The sequence below is a fragment of the Pogonomyrmex barbatus genome, unplaced genomic scaffold (assembly GCF_055798465.1).
Source record: "Pogonomyrmex barbatus isolate J1 unplaced genomic scaffold, ASM5579846v1 scaffold4, whole genome shotgun sequence".
Taxonomy (NCBI): domain Eukaryota; kingdom Metazoa; phylum Arthropoda; class Insecta; order Hymenoptera; family Formicidae; genus Pogonomyrmex; species Pogonomyrmex barbatus.
The window spans coordinates 12,764,049-12,784,081 of record NW_028297138.1 but is presented as its reverse complement, the minus strand read 5'-3'; the positions used below and the strand labels follow the sequence as shown (position 1 = coordinate 12,784,081).

Sequence of the window (20,033 nt, the reverse complement as noted above, 5' to 3'; positions counted from 1 at the left end):
TTTATTAATATATTTCATAAATTTGCAAGAAAAATTGCAAATTTATGAAATTTTCATGAAATTTATGAAATTTACTTGGAGTAAAGGACTTTTAATTAATATACTTGACTGTAGATTATTTTTCTTTTAAAACATTAATTTTCTGAGAGCTTGGCTAAGTAAGTGCCAGTATTATTGCAGAAACTGCTTTCGTCTGATACATGAACACGTAACTCTTGGCACGCAACAGTCGGGTGGCCGCCTTGTTAATTTCTCTCGCTCTTCCTCACGACGAATTTATCGCGATCTCATGATCGGCACGCGACGGCGACGTTCGTCTCGGCTGCAAAACTTTCACGACGCTGGAGATTGGCGTTTAGCCTTTTTATTTCGCCTAATCCACATGTGCAACGCGCGTGATGCGTGATTCGAGCGCTTCAACGTTAATGACGATGCATATATAGGATGTCCCGCAACCTTGCGACCTTAATTCTAATGGCAAGTTTCTCTGACCAATTTGAAGTTGATTTTTCCTTGGTAAAAATGACGAAGGAATTGTCTATTCAATTCTGATTTTTCCTTCTGAACGCTAAATATCTTTGTGACTTTAATTTTCAACGTAAAATTTTATTAAGACTGCTCTTGGAATTCGTTAAAGATTAATAGCTTTCACAGTTGACTCTTTCTGTCTGAAGTTTACGAAATAAGAAGTTTTTTTTTTTTTCAATCTCTCATAATATTGAAACTGTCGATGTCTCGCTGAAGAAACATATTACCAGAGGCTACATTATTAAAATTAAGATCGCGAATGGTGGAATATCTCATGCGAATATGTCATTTATCACGAATTGCGTGCTGAAATTTCTGCATCACGACGGCCGAACCCACGAGGCACATCACGACATTGTTAAAAGAATTTGCCACAACATCTATCGCATTTCTTCATTGTTTCCTTCGAGATAATACTTCTATAATGCGGTTAAGCGCCTATTAAAAAACATCTTGACGAGACAGATGAATTCAGCTTGTTATGAATATTGCATATAAAGATACATGCAATAATGACGCAAAAGAACTTAATTATTTTTTTCCCTTTTCTTTTGTTAGGAATGATGCATCAAAAAGAGTAATCAGTAATTGTTAAAAAAACCGTGCATGATACTCTATTAACAGTTAAATTAGATGTTTCCAGGAAATACTCTTGTATAATATTATCTTGATTCTAACATATCATAAAAAAAGAATAGCAAAAATATCGATTTTTTTTTAATAAAATCATTTTATTATTTCTTTTTAAATGAATATTATCACCTACAGATTTTATTTTGTAAGAGTATTTTTTCTCAAAATATCTGCCTTGTGAGGAGAATGTGTTTAAATCAACTTTACCCAGTTAAAGGGTTAACAAAGCCGAATTGAGATCGAAGAGGGTCGATTAAAGTATATATTTCAATGTCCAGCGCAACTGTATTTTCTCAGCAATTAATACAATGTTTTTTGCGCAAAATGTAATAGATAATTAAGCATGTAGTTTTCTACGACAATTTTTTTCGCTAGATGGCACAAACGGGACGGTGCCGGTGCAAAATGCAGTCCAGACAGACCAGCCAGCTGATTCCGACAACGCCAGCATCGGAAGCGGTAATTCAAACCTTAGTACCGGTGCACTTCAGGTATGAAGTTTATACTTTACTGCGTCTAATGTAATTTATTACGTTATATTGCAATAAATTTATGTTATAAGAAAAAAATCAGCAATTTAAACGATCGAAATCTGTAAAAGGCACAATTGCAAATTAATTTTATCCTTATCATTATTTTAATAACATTTTTATATATTGTTTGTTTCTTTTTATTTCTCATTTTAATTAAGCAATTTAATTAGGCAATTAGATCTTAGGATTAATAACAGCTCTTATTTCATTCAATTTTTAATTTGAGAGAAATATAGATTACTATGCGATTTTGTGAAGTGTGAGAATAAGGAAATAATAATAACAAGATATTTTTATGGATTAAAGAATATCAGAGAGCAAATGGCGGCATCTTTGGAACGGATGAAAGAGCTGGAGGAACAGGTCAAGGCGATTCCCATGCTGCAGGTGAGTTCTCACTAATTTCCTATTCTCCCACCTACACTTTCGTAACGTTCATCGCCCAGCATGTAATTTGCACTCAGGCGAGCTCTTCCGTTCTAGCGAAACGTTGGTGTATAAGATATTGCCGCTGCTTTATCATGATCTCGTTGTTTTTATTATGAACACCATCTCTTTGCACTCTCGATGCACAAACGATGCGAAAAAATAAAATTCTCGTGCATTCTCGAAGAAATGTTTCGTGAACTTGTGTATATACATTCGCATTTTATAATAATTGCTATTATTTTAATGAAATTTGATGATAAAATAATATACCAAAAAAGATAAAAATTTTGTTTTTAATTATTTTTATTTATTAGTCTATTTTGATTTACAAAATAGCATATTTTGTAAATCCTTTCCTTCATTTTATTTATTGAATTTTATTTTAAAATACTGAAAATAAATTACCATAGAATAGTAATAATTTTATTTCTGCAATTTATCAAAAATTGCATCTCTATTATTTTTGCAATCCTGAATCATTGTTTTCTCACGTAGTTTTATCTGTTTTTTATCAACTTTTTTACCTTGATAAAAAACTTAGACTATTGCTGGGCTTATCTAACTCTGCGTGCGCAATCTCTTTTTTGTTTCGCAGGTGCAAGTCTCGGTATTGAAAGAGGAGAAACGCAATCTCCTGCGGCAAGTGGATGAGCTGAATAAAACAAAATCCTGCAACAACACTCTGCATAGGCATCGCAGCCAGTCATTCTCGGAAAAGCATACCACTACCCTGCAAAACCTGAAGAACTCCGGAACTGTGCCCACCAGGGACATGGGAACCATGTGCGGCGTAATGACGAGAGACGTCGGGGTATCGTACCAACCGGTAAGAATGCACTTCCGTTGATCATCGTGCCAGCTAACTTATTTATGAGCACATATACCTGAAAGAAATCTCAAAAATCTAGATATTTTTTATATAAAATTATTTAATTAATTAGCTTAATATATATTATGTTAACATTATTTACATTATTTATTTTAAACTTTATTCTGTGTCATAAACATTTAAAATATTTTTTGCCTAACTTTATGAAATTAATTTATTTCCTTTTTTAATCTATTTTTGAAAATGATAAAATTAAAATTAGAGTTGATCGACATTAGCAAAATTATTTTAGATAAGCCTTTTAAACCTTTTACGATTAATTATAATTTTTTTTTTAACTTAGAAATCTCTCGGCGAACTATTTGCTAATTTACATACGTTCGGAAGTGAGTGGCGATTGCTTTTCTAATTAGAAGTGAAAATCGGAATTTAAATGGCGATATCCAATTTCGCCATATACTCTCGTTGCTTCGCGTTTTTTTTGTGTCATCGCCAAAGCCAAACGATTTTCGCGTGCGTGTATATATTTTATGTAAATATTTATAAATAGACAATTGAGATTGAAGATTACAAAAATATTATTCACGATATGTTTCCGCTTTTTGATACTATGTTGCGTTTCTTTCTGAAACTTCCCCGATATGTCATCGGCAACATAATCTGCTCGGTATGCAATGGTTCGTAGTATTTAAGACAATTAACAATATATGTACAAAAATTATATTATGATACATATTTTGTATAATTAAATTTATCAATGTCAATTTAAAAGAAATAGATGCAGGTGATTATTTTAATAATGTATGTTCAATTTTATTAAAAGTCATCATGTCGAGTTTAAAACTTTATATACTTATCGTAGGTGCGAACAAGAGATGTCGGCATGATAACGAGCACGCCGATCAAGCCATCGCTGCAGAAAAGTCGTCTACGAATCGAAGAAATCATGCCAGAGATCCAGGACCAGAGTACTTTGCTGGCAGACGAGACCCTGTCAAATCTCTCAAATCTCTGCGACTCTCAGCATAGCTGGAAATCGAATTTGACCCGCAGTCAACTGATGCTGGAAGAGATCTTGCCGGAAATGCGAAAGAAACAGCTAACGAAAACTTCGCTTCAAGTGGAATCGATACCGCCCAACGAAAACGATCTGATCAATCGAAAAATCACAAGGAAGACGCGAGATTTTGGTACCAACACAGAAAACAGGTCCAGAAATCTTCAGTGCAGTCACTTCTTGATTGAGGATATCGCACCGGAAGCAAAAAAAGAGATCAAGAAGCGTTCCTGCAGTACAACGACGAGATTGAATATGAAGGACGTTTGGACAAAAGAAGATGCTGAATTGCTTGCGGAACGCGCTTTAAGAAACTATAAAAATAGCTTGGTAAAAGATACTTCCTCTAAGAGTACTCAATGTAGCCCGGAAATGCCCAGAGTCATCGAGAAGCGAGATCAAATAATCCAAGTGACGGAACAATTTAGAATGCGTTCTCACGTGAGTGTAATCGCTAAGCCGACGACATCAGACGTCGGGATCGAGGTGAAACTCAATCCTTGCACCAGGAGCGTGTGCATTGGACCCGATCCAATGGCGATGCAGCCACCAGTGTCGTTGAACTTGATGAACTCGAGGAGTCACTCGTTCAACTACGGTGACACGCGGACAAAGACGAGAGCCTGCAAATCTGTGGCGGTGATGGTAATGGTGGAAGACCTGATCAAGACCGTCGCTCGTGGCACCGACACTTCCAGTCTTACACCGAGATGTCGAGATTTCGGCACCTCGACGATGAAAAAGACGTTGGTCGATGTGTCGGTTGGTGAATCGGTGAGGCCGCACATTTCAATCTCTTGCGCAGCGAATTATTGCGACAACTGCAAGGAAACGATCAAGAGCCTGGCGAAGCAAATCGCGAACAACGCGGAAAACAGTCTGAATCATCAGAACAGCAATATGGTATCCAGAATTCCGAGGCCGTCTCATATTCCTCTGAACATCAGTGATCACAGGAGACAGTTCAAACGTCAGGATACATACACGAAGATACCAGCGGCTGGTGTGATAAGATATGATGCGGACAACAAAGAGCAGTACGACAGCAGCAATCGGTCAGTCATTTAAAATTATATTCTTATGTCTTATCTTATCTTTTATGAGTATCAGATATATTAGAGAAGTATTAGGGACTTTATAGGGACTTTATAAAGATTAGAAATTTACTATTTTTGTCGCAAAATTACCTTTAATTTGTGGAAAATAAATTATTATATAATTATATTTATTCTATCAAAAAAATAGAGAGAAAAAATTAGAGAGTGAATAAATTTATCCTTTAATCCTTATAAAGGTTTATGAAATATTAATTATCTACTTGGAGAAAAATTATAAATAGTAGTTAATTTTTTGCTATGTTTAATTCTAAATTTATCTTGTCTTATTTTAAAGTTAATGTCAAACGAGTGGATCAATTTATCCCTTCAAAACCTGATCCACCCTTCCCGCTCGACTATGCTCCACGCCATCTGTTATTTCCGCGGTCGAAGGTCGCTGTTGCAAGGGGATTATTTCCCGCTACTAAAGGGGGTGAAAAGAGGGTTGCAAAGCCGCGTATGACGCGTATTTCGTGCCGGCCGAGCGTACCGGATAGTTTGTTGTCCTTTTCGAGTCCATGGTTGCGCGCGTGCCGGGTGCGTCATCGAGCTCTTTCTGGCACAACACCACGACATAAATATCGCGACGGAAATCCTTATGTAAGTGCGCGTCTCGTATGATATTAGTGATTTTGGCTATGGTGAACAAGTGAGCGCGGTTTCGATCTCGACAGATCGATGCTACAACAGCAGCAACAACAGCAGCCACAGCGCGCCTCTCCTCGTTCATTCTGTGATTCCGAAGTCACTGATATCCCGCCTTATTCGGCCGCGGAAGGGTAACGTTATACCGTCCCGCCATAATTTCATCCCTTATTTCTATTTACAGCGTCCCTTATAGGTTTTTCAAATTTTGAAATTTAAAATTCATTTCTTTTAATTATGTTAACTATTATATCATTAATTTTATTGAATACATTTTGCAACTTCTTTTATATATAAAATATAAAAAAAATAATAATTTAGTAGACTTATGTTATATGTATCTGTTAAATATTTCTTTTTTAAATAGATATGAAAAGGTTGTTTTCTTTCTCTTATAGCATTCAACAATTGCAATCTGAGAAGATCAAAGATGAAAAGACTGCATCAGGGGAAATGCATAATGTGGAGAAGGAAGCGGATACCGAGGAAAAGTCTGAGCTACCCGAATCAACTCTATTTCAACCAATTCAGGACAAACCTAGAAAAAAAGTCGAACCTTCGAAAGAGATGCAGGCCGCCATGAAGGTGCTTAATGACAGCATCAAGAAATCACCTAGCAGAAATATCTCTCATCAACTTAAGAATGCTACCAATATCATACAGCAAGAATGGTTCAAAATATCCAGCACATCTAGCGCAAATCCGTTAGATGTCGAGGATTATTTGGATCGTTTCGAAGAATGCTCTAGCACTCTGCTGGAGTATATCGTTAATATGACGGACACCAGTGGAAATACAGCGATGCACTACGCAGTCTCTCATGGCAATTTCGACGTAGTATCTATATTATTAGACTCGAAAGTCTGTGACATCAACAAGGCAAATGTGGCTGGTTATACGGCTGTGATGTTAGCTGCTCTGGCAGAAGTCAGAAATTCCACGCATGCTTCAGTGGCGAATAGATTGTTCCAGCTTGCCGATGTCAACATCCGAGCAAAATTGGTGAATGCTCTGCTGCATAATAATAATACATTAATTAAATTCATTCATACATTTTTTCCCTATATATATATATATATATATAAAATCAAATATGTTTCTAATTCTTCAATTTTTTGTTGAACAAACAGCATGGGCAAACTGCACTGATGTTGGCGGTATCGCATGGACGCAAGGATATGACGAAACTGCTCCTAAATGCTGGAGCGGCGGTTAATATCCAAGATGAAGACGGTAGCACCGCGTTGATGTGCGCCGCGGAGCACGGCCATACCGATATCGTAAAGTTGCTACTCGCGCATCCGGACTGCGATCCATCTATAGTCGACGTGGATGGCAGCTCGGCTCTGAAGATTGCCCTGGAGGCGGGTAATCGAGACATCGGAGTGCTACTTTATGCTCACGAGCATGTCAATCGGGGCACCAGCCCATTTTCTACCTTGAGGCGAAGCAGAAGAGGTTCCAAACCGACGACGCCCACTGGACCATCTCCGTCGGCTCCAGTTAGCCCAGCACCATCGCGACGCTTTCATTCGTCCAGTGTTTCTCTGAACACATCGAAATATTCCAAATAATTCCGCGGTAGATTTATATGATCTTCCTCGTATAGATTCATTTATCATGCGTTTTCTTTTCACACATTATTTCAAACGTAACATCAATTGAGTCACAGTATAACGAAATCACTACATTTAGGTATGACTTCTCTTTTATACGATCCTTTTTATATTCTACAAATTATGATCATATTTATGATATATATTCTCATACATCCATCATACATTGAGAATATAAGACGATACCTTAAAGTCTTCTTGCCTAACGATCGATTCATTTTGATGAAACTGTACTGTATAATCTAGGAAGTCAAGAACGATGCTCAACAGTGTATATATATCTATCCAGGGTAACGTTGGAAATCATGTAGTTTAATTCGTAGCAATAATCTTCAATTAATAGTTCATTGCAGGTGCTATCAGATAATTTGACCAACTTTCATATCTTCGTAAATTTTATACGTAGATTTTGATTGTAATACACATTTAGAGAACACAACTTTTCTCTTAGGCGTGGTGTAAAAGTACAAAATGTTTAATACCCATGACGACCCACAAAAACACAACTGATTATTTTTTCTTTTTTTTTTTTTTGGATTTCTATGATATTGAACATTCCAAAAGGTCGTCAATCTAAATTTCTTGTAATAGGAATTTATACAGTTTATTATACCCAGATTTCAGGCCTAATCTCAAATTATTCCTTGGGATCAAACCATCAATCGTACACTGATGTGCGTAGAGAAACATTACGTAGCGATATATGTAATAAATGTATGTATATGTTATAACAGTGTGAGATTTTTATGATTCAATGATATACCGCGTTTCTATACGCGAGTGACATCAAACGTACTTATCACTTCTATGTTGAGATAGAGATGTTAGTGAAAATTGTATAAAAATAGTATACCTAGTTGTGTGAAACTTTGCGCAAGAGCGTCGAAAGACTTACAAATAAAATTATGTTTTTCAAATTGTTAACGATTTTCATATCGAGAACTTTATATGCGATAATATTGAAATATTAATACACATTTATTTAATCGAACGAACCGTCAATATGAGTTAAGACCCGCGTTCCATTTACGTGAAAGAAGAACAAATACATTGAGCGTTTTTCTTATAAGGTTGTGAATATAGATAGAATTGTAATTAAATTATTTAAGTTTTTGAGGGAGATCAAAGATCCTCCCCTCCGTAGTTTAACATTATCATAAGTGTTTCTCCATCTCCGAAAGTAATTCTATGACGATTGTTGGCGTGAGATTGTCTATATATCGAACGTGTAGGCAATTTGTGAAATATCGTAAGTGATAGGAATCTAGAAAGTAGAAAAGTACTCCTTATTATTTGTGCCTTTATATTTAACAAATAATATTGATAATAAACTGAAATACGATTCTCCAAGTTTTTTGTCTATAATTATTTTTAATATTTTATAAAAAAAGAATATTTCTTAATAGAATAGAATTTTAGAAGCTGTAAATTTAAGACATTGAAAATTTAAAATTAAACAATTTTTTACTATAGTATATAATAATTTATCGCTTGTTGATACATGTTCGACTGTCGATATAAATAAAAATATTCAAGCAATTTATACATTAAATTTAATCATTTTTATTATATAGAATAGAATGCTTTATAAATAAGTAGGTGTATATGCAATAATGTCACATAAATATTTTTTCTATAGCTTTATTTTTCCTGGTAGATGTTAAATAAATGAATAACAATGAAAGTGCAATTTATTGGTGATGATAATTATCGAATTGTAAATACATATGTATATATTTGCAAACTATCAAGAAAAATTAATAATATGTTATAATTTAGTTATTTAGATTTTAATCTTGCATAATAAAATTACCAGTTTCTTGTCGGTAACCTAGCATAACGTATTTTACTCCATCGCTTGTAACGCTCTGTATCACACATCATTACGATCGTGACGTTGACGTATTGACATATATTATTGCACTATCTATTCTCCGGTATTTTCTATACAACTGTTAAATAACAAATATTATATTAAATAAGCTTTAGACGAATTTTTTAAGCAAATTATACGAACATCTTGTCTATTTGAGGTTATATTTATAACTATTTCAACTTAGCATCATTTATGATAATTTGCTCACATGAATAACGTACTCTTTTGAAATAGTTGTTATTATTGCTTAACTGGGTAAGTTTTCTTTGTTATAATTATATTTATATAAGTAATATAATAATATTTATATAAGTAAATATTTAAGAAAGAGAGAGCTAATCATAGATATCCATATGTTTTCAGACGAAGAAAGTTGAAAGTTTCCTAAAAAGGTGCTCTGTGAAATCATAATTTTCTCCCGTATCTGTTCATTTACTAAACTATCACCATTACTAACAAAATGCGACGTTCCCATTCAGGTAAGTTGACATTTACCAGATGCATCAATTTCAAGTATTTTATATATAATTTTTACTTCTTTTCCCTAGGAGGTTACAGCTACGAGCCGTTACCAAGTACATCTGCTCATAATGCTGTGGAAGACGAGAATGAAAGGATGACAGAAGAATTAAAGGATAAAATTCATGCTTTAAAATCATTATCTATTGATATTGGCACTGAAGTAAAATATCAAGACAAAATATTACGATCCATGGTTAGTCATTTCTTCTAACATTTTATATAGTTTGCATGTTCTGCATATTGCTTTTAACAAAAGAAATAAAATGAATTTTATATTTTAGGATGACGATTTTGATAGGACAAGTGGTTCCTTATCTGGTTCTGTGACCCGTGTTTTGCGTCTAGCAAAGGCTGGTCATAATTATTATATCTTATATCTGTTCCTCTTTTCTGTAGTAGTATTTTTTGTATTGTGGCTAGTTTTAAAGTTTAAATGATTGTATATAAGATTTATAGCTAAGGTAAAATGTATATAAAATGTAATTAGGATAACAAGTATAGACATTTTATATAAGTCATTTAACCAGGCTTGAATCTTACATTATTTGATTTATCCAAAATTGTGGAAGATTCTACTTTTATTTTATGGAATAACGTACATTATTATATTGTATTATTATAAAAAAACTTATTAGATAAATAGAGAGAGATGACAGTCTTTAAAGGAAAAAAAATAAATATATTTTTTATAAATTATTATGTTTAAAAATAAAGGTGAATTTAAACCGAAATAAAACCTAAATCTAGCACACACCAATAATCATGCTGGACTCTTTTATTGTTTGTTTACTTATTTTTGACATTTTAAAAGTCTGTTATTTATTTCTTAAATATATTCATTTATTACATATTAATGAACCTGCGGAATACGTATTTTCAACAGAGTTTTATATATGTATATATTTTTTAAATTAACGCCTTGTAACAAACGAAAGGAATATTTTGACAAAATTTTTATACAAAAATACGAATACAAAAGATATAGAGATTTTGAGGACTTGAAAATTTCACTATTGTATAGCCAATCACATGCTCCAAAAATTTGTTAAACAATAAACATAATATTAATCTACAGGGCTACGTTCGGAAACATGACCCGAGTGCTGTCGTGTATCATTTAATATTCGTTTAGCAGCTAATAAACAACAAGAATAAAATGATACAGGATGGAGTCACTCGGATGATGTTTCTGAATGTCTGTAGTCTAGAGAAAGTCATCTAGTAATGTCAGAATATAATTATTCACAATGTTGGCGGCATTGGCGTTCACATGAATTACATGCGAGCCGCTCGTGGAAAAGTAAACACGTGGGTCCTCAAAAGGATTGATAGGTTAGAAACGCAGATATATATGTATGTACGCTCTTGAATGTACACAATTTTAATAGAAAGTGCTACAAGATGAAGAAAAATTTGCGGAAAAATTTGCGGGAAAATCCTCTCAGTCGACGGAAAGAAAACAATGATGTGGCGGATGATCAACCGAGTACTTCGACGGATAAAACTTCCAAAGTTTTGCTGCCATCCGACAGTAATTTCAATCACATCAAATGCAAAGCATTGAGATATCAAAAATGCCAGGAATTGATGAAGGAACGAGCGAAGGCGAAGAAAGCAGCGAGAAAAGCAAGGATACAAGAGGATGCTCCGAAACAGACGCCACATACTATAGAGAATCTGCGAGAGAAGGATGAGACTATGATAATAGGTGATCTGGACGATGAGGCAAATCAGGAAATCAAGGCTGAGTTTGAACAAGATGAATTCGCTGCCTATTACAAGCAGGAATATGAACCCAGAGTGCTTATTACATATGCCGATAATCCAAACAGGAAGACAAGAATCTTTGGCAGAGAGCTTACGAGAATAATACCCAACTCTATTTCATTGTACAGAAATCGCTCTGGTGTTAAAAAGATGGTCAAGAGTGCTACTGCCAGAAATTTTACAGACATAGTAATTGTTAACGAAGATCAATGCAAACCAAGTATCCTTATAAAATTACAATAATATAATAATCTCATTTGCAATGAACTAATGTTTAATTTTTTATATAATAGATTTTTTGACTGATTGAGACATAGACCTTTCTTAGAAAGTTTTATTTAAAATTCAGTTAATGTTTAATACATTTATGTTATTAAGTATTAGATTTATTTAAGTTATTTTTATCTTGAAATAATTTTCCTATAAATGTTAGATGGATTATTAATCATTCATCTACCAGATGGCCCTACTGCACACTTCAAACTCAGCAATGTTAAAATAACGACGGATTTGAAGCGGAGCCATAAAGAATTCACAGAACACAGACCAGAAGTTATTCTTAATAATTTTACTACACGCTTAGGTTTTACCATTGGCAGAATGTTGGGAGCATTGTTTCATTATCAGCCAGAATTTAAAGGAAGGAGAGCAGTGACGTTCCACAATCAAAGAGATTATATATTTTTTAGACATCATAGGTAATTTTATAACAAAAAAAATGTTTCTAATTTTTAATGAGTTATATATTTTATTAAGCTGTTAACATTTTTGACAGCTGATTCCATACATAAAAACATATTAAAAGATAAAACAAAGATAGAATAAAGATTTGAATAATTAACTTATGTGCAACTCTAACTCTTTTATTACAATTCATAATAGTATTAATTGTATCTCGTGCGTAATCTGAATCTAATAAGAGTCAATTTGCAGGTACGAGTTTAATCTCCAGACTGGAAAACCGAGATTGCGAGAATTGGGTCCACGATTTACTTTGAAATTAAGATCGTTGCAGCATGGAACATTTGACAGTAAATATGGCGATTATGAGTGGATTATCCAAGGCCGCAGACACGACATGGAAACAAGCAGAAGAAAGTTCTTTTTGTAAACTTTATGTATTAGAATTATTTTTGACAGATAAATTCATTGAAAAAGATTGATCATTATTATATGCCAAATATGTAAATAAACTTTATTAACTTCGTACAAAAATAAGAATGTATATCACAACACTTATAAGAATAGAGTATTTAATTGGTTGAAGATTTCTTAGTTGATTGAACAGATGATTCTTTATCGTTTCTTGGGTAACTATAGTGCTTAGTGACACGCGGTTTAAAAGAATCGATAGATATCTGCGTACGATTCAAAACATAAACTGCAGCTGGAAGTCCTCCTACGTTTACTCCTATTATTTTTGTCACCCAGAATAAGTCACCAGCTGCCGCCAAGGCCTAAAATGAATAAAATAGAAATTATTTTCAAATCACAGCAGAATGTTTCTTTTTTAATTTCTTCTTTAAGATATAAATAAAACAATTTTTTAATTATAATTATAATAAAAACTTGCTTCTTTAAAGTTGCATCTATCATATGTAAGTAGAATTACTCGTCCGTATAATTTTACCACACGACCAAATTCCAGCAAAAATTGTTTGTAAAAAATGCTATTATATGTCTTATTTCCACTTCTTTTGCCGAAAGGCTGCAAGTTATATTTAAAAAAAATGATTATTTCTTATGGAAATAATTTGAAAAAGATGATTGTAGAATAATATTTTTAAAGATTAATTTCTACTATACCATATCAGTAACGACAATATCAACAGAAGAATTTTTGAGTGGTAATTTTGAAGCGGTCCACTGTACGAGATTTATTTTGCATCCAATTGTCGAAGCGTCCATATTCGACTTTGTTCTATCTATAGCTCTGGAATCGTTGTCACCGCATAAAACATATGAGTGTGGGTAAGCTAATGTTGCCTAAAAAAATTTGCATATGCAAATAAAAAGTGATAAATTATTAATTTTATCGTCGTAAATACACGGTACCTCTATAGGAATGGAACCTCCTCCACACATAGGATCTACTATTATATCTCCTGGTTTAGGATTTGCCAATTTCAACAAGTTGTAACATATAGTTGATCTAAGAGTAGTCGGTCCGAAATTTATGATGTTTCTATTATGCTTGGATTTGTGTGTCACGCGTAAATGCGTTATTAGCTGATCTAAAATATTTAAAAATAATTAGTTATATTTAGAGTGTTATAAAATTTAATGTATATATCTTAAAATTCTGTTCATCTATCAATTCTCGTTTTTCATACCATCTATCACTTTGCAAACAATTTCCAAATGATACGTAGATAAATCGACCAGCCAGTGAAACTTGTCCTGTAAGACTTCTCCTATAACTCTAGCAACATCCTTTGACTCAAATGCATGTTTACCAATCCTTTCACAAGTTACTCTATATTTAAGTACATCACTTTCTTCGGCTTTTAAAGGATCTTGTCCTCTTTTCTTTTCTTTATCTACTTTCATCTCTGATATATTCCAATCAAGAGGATCCTTATCTTCTTTTTCTTTGTTACGTATCTTCAACATTTCTGCCTTGGCTACAAGATGTTGCTCTTTAACTGCAGTATATTCTTCAATTGTTGGATAAAGCTTTCCCTTAAAATTTGTTGCACATTTCCATGCATCAAGAGTCTTCTTCCATCTATTTTCTGAATTGGCGAGAATATCTAAGTTATAGTTACGTACAGACAATAGGTCAGATTCTTTGTCTTTAGTAAATGATAAACTTCCGTTGTCAGCTATTATGAATATATGATCTATTGATCTCATTTGTTCAACCTACAATATATTTATGGAAAAATATAACAATACATAATTCTTGCATCTATATTGAAAAAAAAAATAATCTAGACTGCATAGAAGGGTACTTTTGCAAATTGATCCCAATCGATGTTAAAATAGATTCTTCCACGTTGCTTGACCACAGAAACATCCTTGCCCAGTTTCTCCCTGCATTCATCAATCGCCTCCCACTCGAAACCTGTATCAACAAAATCGTCTCCTCTTGCAGGTTATGTTTAAGAAACACGTGGATTTTCTCTTTATTTTAAAAAGTTTATGAATAATTCGTACCTGTATCCACAGTGACTCCGATCGTAAAAATATTATCATTATTAATAGATTTCGTAAAGAGTCCGCTTACAGATTCGCCGTCAGTCATCGTGAACTCTTCCTTTGGAAAAATACCACTGTATGTTTACCTGAGACTAACACACACAATGTTGCGCATGACTTTTGCGATTTTAATTTGCATGTTTATCAAAAAGTGTTGTCAGAAAGGATTAAAGAAAAATTAAAATTATAATTAATTTGATTCTTTTGATCTTATATTTAATATTTTGAGGTGAAATAATTTTTAATTAATATGTATAGGAAAAATTGGTTTTAAAGCATCAAAGTAAAATTTTATTTAATTAAATAAACATATTTATTTATTCATTTATATAATGAATAAAATAATATTCGAAAGATCAATTTGTGAAAGAATTTTATGAATTTTGACATTTTAATAGGATTTTATTTTATCTTTTTTTTTTTTTTTTTTGAAATATTTTATTTCTCTTTCTAAAATTTTCAATTTATTTAGAATTACGAGATATAATCAAAGAGAATTAATATGCAAAGATCTGCAATCGCAAAGCGCTAGGGTGAATGACACAATGCCCTTTTCAATAAATAACGCGAAGGCGGATAATGGCAGGAATCAACTAGAAGCAAATGCGAAACTCTTAATGACAGTTATATCAATAAGTATTTTTGGTATATGCAACTGCAGAAATTTGCACGTTGCGACGGACGATATAAATGGACCTGCATCGGATATGCAGACGACATTATACCTTTTCGCGCTGTCAACTAACGTGACCGCGTCCGGCAGCGCCGAGAGCGCTTTCCCGTGTTTTAATCTATTTCATTAATTAACGAAAATTACTCCGACACTCGCGAACGGTACACATCTCGCCTCTACGACGATAAAATCGATACTATTTTATGATGCCGATAGGAGATGTCGCATGCCACTAAAGCGCAGATCGAGCGCGCGCTATTGTTAGTCCGCAAGCATAATTTCGCAATTAATTAAAAATTAATCTAAACGCGGGACGTTCGCCGAAACCGAAATATACGATAAATACGTTCCGCGAACTTTCTTCTCTCTCTTATTCAGAAACGGTACCTGTCACGAAGTAAAAAAATATTAAATTATTTAAATCACATTAATTTATCTCTTTCCCCGGGACGATACATTTTTATTTTAGTCCGCCATAGATTAATATTGATATTACAAACAGTGAAATATTTTAGTTAAGGATTGAATTTACATTATTTTTTTATCGGTGATATCTGAAATTTGGCGCAACAATTTCTAATAATAAACTCCATAAATTAGCGTACGATATATCGTTCGCAAAGTAATTTATTATGGAATTATGCACGCATGTCCTTCGTTTGACGCGCTGTTATTATTTAGAGCCGGATAATTATATTCGGGACGACATTATTTGTCGTCTCGATCGACGATCGTTCGCGATCCTTACGTAGGTTTCGGTTCATTCAAGGTTCAAGACTTGCAGCGGTTCAATAACCCTTTACCATAGCGCATGAATATTCAGCGAAAGCGCAATGGGCGTCCATCGTAAGAGCCAATTTCAACTTTGTGCGCGCACAGAGTCTCTATGACTCTGAAATCCAGTTCCGCCACTTCGTGAGACCGGACCGGACGGCTGGACGTTCGCGACGTGAAGGCTCATATTTCAGTCGGTCATCGTAAGGCACCAAATGTCAAACGCATAGACGGAACACGAAGAGAGATACCCGAGGCGTCGTGCAGCCAGCTATAAATCAGCTCGCCAATTCTCGGCTCCTCGATTTTTCCTCCCGCCTTTCCTCATATCTCACGTGTGGCTCCGTACACACTTATAAACAATACGAGACGTAGCGTGGAAGATTTCACGGGAGTGTCCCTCTATTATTTCTATTATTTTCAAATATGTAACAGAGCGATTACATTAATTCCCGAAGTTGTCACGCTAATTCGATATTCGGTAAGATACGCGGAGTCTGTAATGAACGTAACGAATTTAACGGGTCGAATCGCTTCGCGTTACGTACGACTGGAGTATCATCTATCTTGTATGCTAATTTGCATTAGCCTGACGTGCGCCATCTTTGGATAAATATATCTAATATAGTTATGCGTCCCGAAGTAAGAATAATCGACGAAACCTAAGAACCGTTCCACGCGCGAATCTTCAGCGGATTTTAATAATAGAACGTTACTTCGATCAATGAGAAATTAATATTCAGAGAAAGGTGTAGTAGTAGATCTTGAATATAACACGAGGCATTTATTTTAGAAGTGGCTTTTATGAAGAAACGTTATGAATTTTAATAAAAACTCTGAATTGATGTCGATAAGATTTTCCATAAAACGTAGCTTAATGCTTTTGTGCATAATATCAAAAATAATTTTCTTATTGATGTCAAATCGAACTGCATGTTATAGTCTACAAATTGGTTATATTCCACTAACTGTTACAAGAGAAACCCTGCCAACGTTACAGCTGGAATAACAACTATCGAAATAAATAAGAAAACGGCGCATCTCTTCGTCGCTTTTATCCCTCGCATCCTCAACATCCCCGAAGCAAGCGGGGAACGCGCGAACTGGGACACGTGGAAATAAATACGTAATTTCCTGATATTCATAGACAATCGATTGGTATCCTGAAATTAGACTCATCATCGCCGGTGGCAAATGGCAAAGGAAAGAGAAAAAGAGAGAGAGAGAGAGAGAGAGAGAGAGAGAGAGCAAGAAAAGATGGAAATCCACCGTGGCGACGGAATCTGTATCTTCTTCGATTCTCTCCCGGGTCATTTCGGGTCGAAAGTTCGCCAGGGCACGGCCCCCCTATACATAGAAGCAACCAAGCTGCTGCTCCTGCTGCCGTTGCTGCTGCCGCTCCTGCTACCCCTGCTGCCGCTGCTCGTCTTTCTCTTTCGCTCTTTCTCGCCGCGCAGCGTGGCATCCCGCGGGCTGACAGGTGAAGCCGGAGCACCTGAAATATTCATCGGACGCTGGGTTGAACGAGGCGCGACCGAACCGTCAATCTGTCAACCTGCTTCCAGCTTGCTATGTATCCGCGTATGTATCCGCGAATCCTGCATCCTCGCGCGCGCGCGCGCGCGCGCGCGCGCGCGTGTGTGTGTGTGTGTGTGTGTGTGTGTGTGGGCGCGCGCGCGCGCGCGTGCATACTCGAGTATTCGCGACATACGCTCGCACAGACACTCACACGTACACACGCTGACATACGAATCTCCTCCCGCCGCTGATTATATTGGCAATTATATGGAAAGATGAGATCGATTCAGCGACAAATGCAGATTTCACATTCGCGAACGTGCCTGACGGCCGCGAGCCGCTATATGCACTTCGTTTTTGTCTGCCTCATCGTTATTTGAGAAGTGACAATCGTATCTAATGTCAAAGATTTTTCTTATTACACCACTTATTATATCGTTAATATGTAAATTAAATAACTGTAGTAAATAAACTATTTAACATGTCTATTTCTTTCTGCCAAAATAAATTTTAAGATATCTGTACAAAATAACAATTTAAAAATTTCAATTTTTATTTCGTTGGAGATTTCTTCGGGTAAAAAGTACAAGAGTACATCTCTTTCTCTTTCTTTTAAGCTATCAAAAATACTAGTTACGAAAATAAGTATAAGGAACGGATATCGAAATTGTCATAATAAAATTTAGAAAACTGCATATTATTGAATAAAATGACCAATACTTCGACTCTCAAATCTCATGTTGTAAATAAATAAATTATTTGATAAGAATAGATTTTTATGTAAAAAATAAGCGTTTCTTGAAATGCACATAAATATCAGTCTTTCGATCTTTATAAACTGAACGATCATAAATGCATTATGCACATTTATGCAGATATCAACGCACATATATAAGGCTCTCGCTCGTCGGTTTCCCGCGTTTCCAGTCGTACAGCTGGAGATAGGGTAAAGGACCGGCGAATTAACCAGACACTTTGAGGGGCTTTTAAAATTTAAATAATGCATTGTTGCCGGACCCATCGTTCGCCTCCTCCCGCCACCGGTTATCCCATCTCGAATGATGCTCGGACTGCGTTGCTGGCTGTCGACCCTCGTTTCGCCGACTTTTTGGCAGTTCTCGGTGAAGCACTGTCGGTACCGACATCGAGACGAACATCAGGAATTGTGTAATTTTCACGGAGAAAATGTGAAACAAACCGAAGAAACTTTGCGAACCGAAGAAACCAACTTGACGTGAGTTGATGCATCCTTCGCAATTTCCGACATCGAGACAAATTAGACACAATATAATTTGTGATAGCAGTATCTTGACTACGTTTTTTATTTTATAAATTTTACAAGAGTTTGTATCTATAAAAAGATCTAAACATTTCTTGATAAAATAAAATATCATAATAATTTCATATATATTTAATTTTGATAGCAACAATTTGATATCTGTCAAAAATTTTACAATTATAATTATTAGATAAAAGATTTTTATGTGTATATGTGTGTCAATAATAATAAATGATACTTTGTAATGTTTAAAGATATAATAAAATATAATAAAAATTAATATTTTATAAAACATTTCATAATAAATAAAATACTTGTCCTGCAAATGAATATATTTCTTCATACATATTCATTAATTTTAAAAAATTTTATAACTTTACAAAATTTAAAACTTTAAAAAACTTTAAAGAACTTTAAAAACTTCTATGAACTAAATTCATAAAATATTAAGTTTGGAAATTTCAATCATAATCTACAGAAAAGTTGCAAAAATCGTGTAAAATTTAGTGAATTTTTCAAGAATAACGATTCTCAGAATTAGTCAATTTCGAATCACAAAACTTGCAAATCAACAAAATATCAGAAGAATATAATTGGTAAAAAGTTCAACTAAACTTTCCAAGAATTTTGTAAGATTTGTGAAAATTTTCTCAATTGCCAGAATTTTTCCAATAATTTTTATTACAACATGTTACAATTTATTACATGCTTATATACAATTTTTAATAATAAATGAATATTGAATATTTCCTGTTATATTTTTATTTTGTCTGATAATATTAAATTTGATTGAAAAATGATTGAAATAAAAATAAAATCTCATAGCGAAATATTTCGTCATACATGTTCGAAATTTTAGGAAATATTTATTGAAAATTTAAATGGAGATGGGGAATTTATTGGTATCATATGCGAATAGAAACGGTAAAGTCTGAATATACTAAGTAAATTCTCATATTTATTTTTTGAAAACAAGTTTGTTGACACACATACACACACACACACACACACACACACACACACACACACACACACACACACACACACACACACACA

At 34.2% G+C, this 20,033-nt stretch overlaps 4 protein-coding genes across 7 annotated transcripts in view; 3 read left to right on the top strand and 1 right to left on the bottom strand.

The window, feature by feature from the left end:
• The window catches only part of Kank (KN motif and ankyrin repeat domain-containing protein 2 kank), a 33,522-nt gene extending 24,805 nt beyond the window's left edge, over positions 1–8,717 (top strand). For both annotated transcript variants that reach the window (XM_089080626.1, XM_089080627.1), the window contains 6 exons: positions 1,537–1,652; positions 2,001–2,081; positions 2,719–2,949; positions 3,815–5,064; positions 6,150–6,753; positions 6,882–8,717. In XM_089080626.1, the coding sequence (XP_088936752.1) occupies positions 1,537–1,652; positions 2,001–2,081; positions 2,719–2,949; positions 3,815–5,064; positions 6,150–6,753; positions 6,882–7,325 (2,726 nt within the window). In that variant the 3' untranslated portion in view covers positions 7,326–8,717. The remainder of the gene's footprint in view (positions 1–1,536; positions 1,653–2,000; positions 2,082–2,718; positions 2,950–3,814; positions 5,065–6,149; positions 6,754–6,881) is intronic.
• A 434-nt stretch (positions 8,718–9,151) lies between these two features.
• Positions 9,152–10,525, top strand: Bet1 (blocked early in transport 1). Its single transcript, XM_011633049.3, has 4 exons — positions 9,152–9,498; positions 9,607–9,722; positions 9,792–9,958; positions 10,047–10,525. Exons 2-4 carry the CDS (start codon positions 9,704–9,706, stop codon positions 10,200–10,202), a joined length of 342 nt encoding a protein of 113 aa, XP_011631351.2. The 5' UTR covers positions 9,152–9,498; positions 9,607–9,703; the 3' UTR covers positions 10,203–10,525.
• Positions 10,526–11,015: 490 nt separating this feature from the next.
• LOC105423339 (putative ribosome production factor 1) lies at positions 11,016–12,798 on the top strand. 2 transcript variants are annotated; one of them, XM_011633054.3, is made up of 3 exons: positions 11,016–11,752; positions 11,993–12,230; positions 12,466–12,798. In XM_011633054.3, the coding sequence occupies exons 1-3, from the start codon at positions 11,167–11,169 to the stop codon at positions 12,641–12,643; spliced, it is 1,002 nt and encodes a 333-aa protein (XP_011631356.2). In that variant the 5' UTR covers positions 11,016–11,166; the 3' UTR covers positions 12,644–12,798. The 2 variants fall into 2 exon arrangements, with proteins under 2 accessions (XP_011631356.2, XP_011631355.2); XM_011633053.2 differs by having other exon boundaries at positions 11,017–11,752; positions 11,966–12,230.
• LOC105423338 (tRNA (guanine(6)-N(2))-methyltransferase THUMP3) lies at positions 12,699–15,477 on the bottom strand. 2 transcript variants are annotated; one of them, XM_011633052.3, is made up of 8 exons: positions 15,459–15,477; positions 14,692–14,825; positions 14,487–14,599; positions 13,866–14,397; positions 13,588–13,766; positions 13,339–13,518; positions 13,106–13,240; positions 12,699–12,989 (listed from the first exon to the last, which is right to left on the bottom strand). In XM_011633052.3, exons 2-8 carry the CDS (start codon positions 14,777–14,779, stop codon positions 12,786–12,788), a joined length of 1,431 nt encoding a protein of 476 aa, XP_011631354.2. In that variant the 5' UTR covers positions 14,780–14,825; positions 15,459–15,477; the 3' UTR covers positions 12,699–12,785. The 2 variants fall into 2 exon arrangements, with proteins under 2 accessions (XP_011631354.2, XP_088936754.1); XM_089080628.1 differs by lacking the exon at positions 15,459–15,477 and having other exon boundaries at positions 14,692–14,853.
• Between the last annotated feature and the right edge of the window lie 4,556 nt (positions 15,478–20,033).

Excerpts from the sequence above, each read along its gene's own strand:
- LOC105423339 (XM_011633053.2), top strand. The coding sequence starts at position 11,167 with ATGAAGAAAAATTTGCGGAAAAATTTGCGGGAAAATCCTCTCAGTCGA. Across the intron at positions 11,753-11,965 it reads CGAAGATCAATGCAAACCAA|ATGGATTATTAATCATTCAT; the intron begins GTATCCTTATAA and ends TATAAATGTTAG. Across the intron at positions 12,231-12,465 it reads ATATTTTTTAGACATCATAG|GTACGAGTTTAATCTCCAGA; the intron begins GTAATTTTATAA and ends GTCAATTTGCAG.
- Bet1 (XM_011633049.3), top strand. Across the intron at positions 9,959-10,046 it reads ACAAAATATTACGATCCATG|GATGACGATTTTGATAGGAC; the intron begins GTTAGTCATTTC and ends TTTATATTTTAG.
- LOC105423338 (XM_011633052.3), bottom strand. The coding sequence starts at position 14,779 with ATGACTGACGGCGAATCTGTAAGCGGACTCTTTACGAAATCTATTAAT. Across the intron at positions 14,398-14,486 it reads ATTGGGATCAATTTGCAAAA|GTTGAACAAATGAGATCAAT; the intron begins GTACCCTTCTAT and ends AATATATTGTAG. Across the intron at positions 13,241-13,338 it reads ATATTGTCGTTACTGATATG|CCTTTCGGCAAAAGAAGTGG; the intron begins GTATAGTAGAAA and ends TATAACTTGCAG.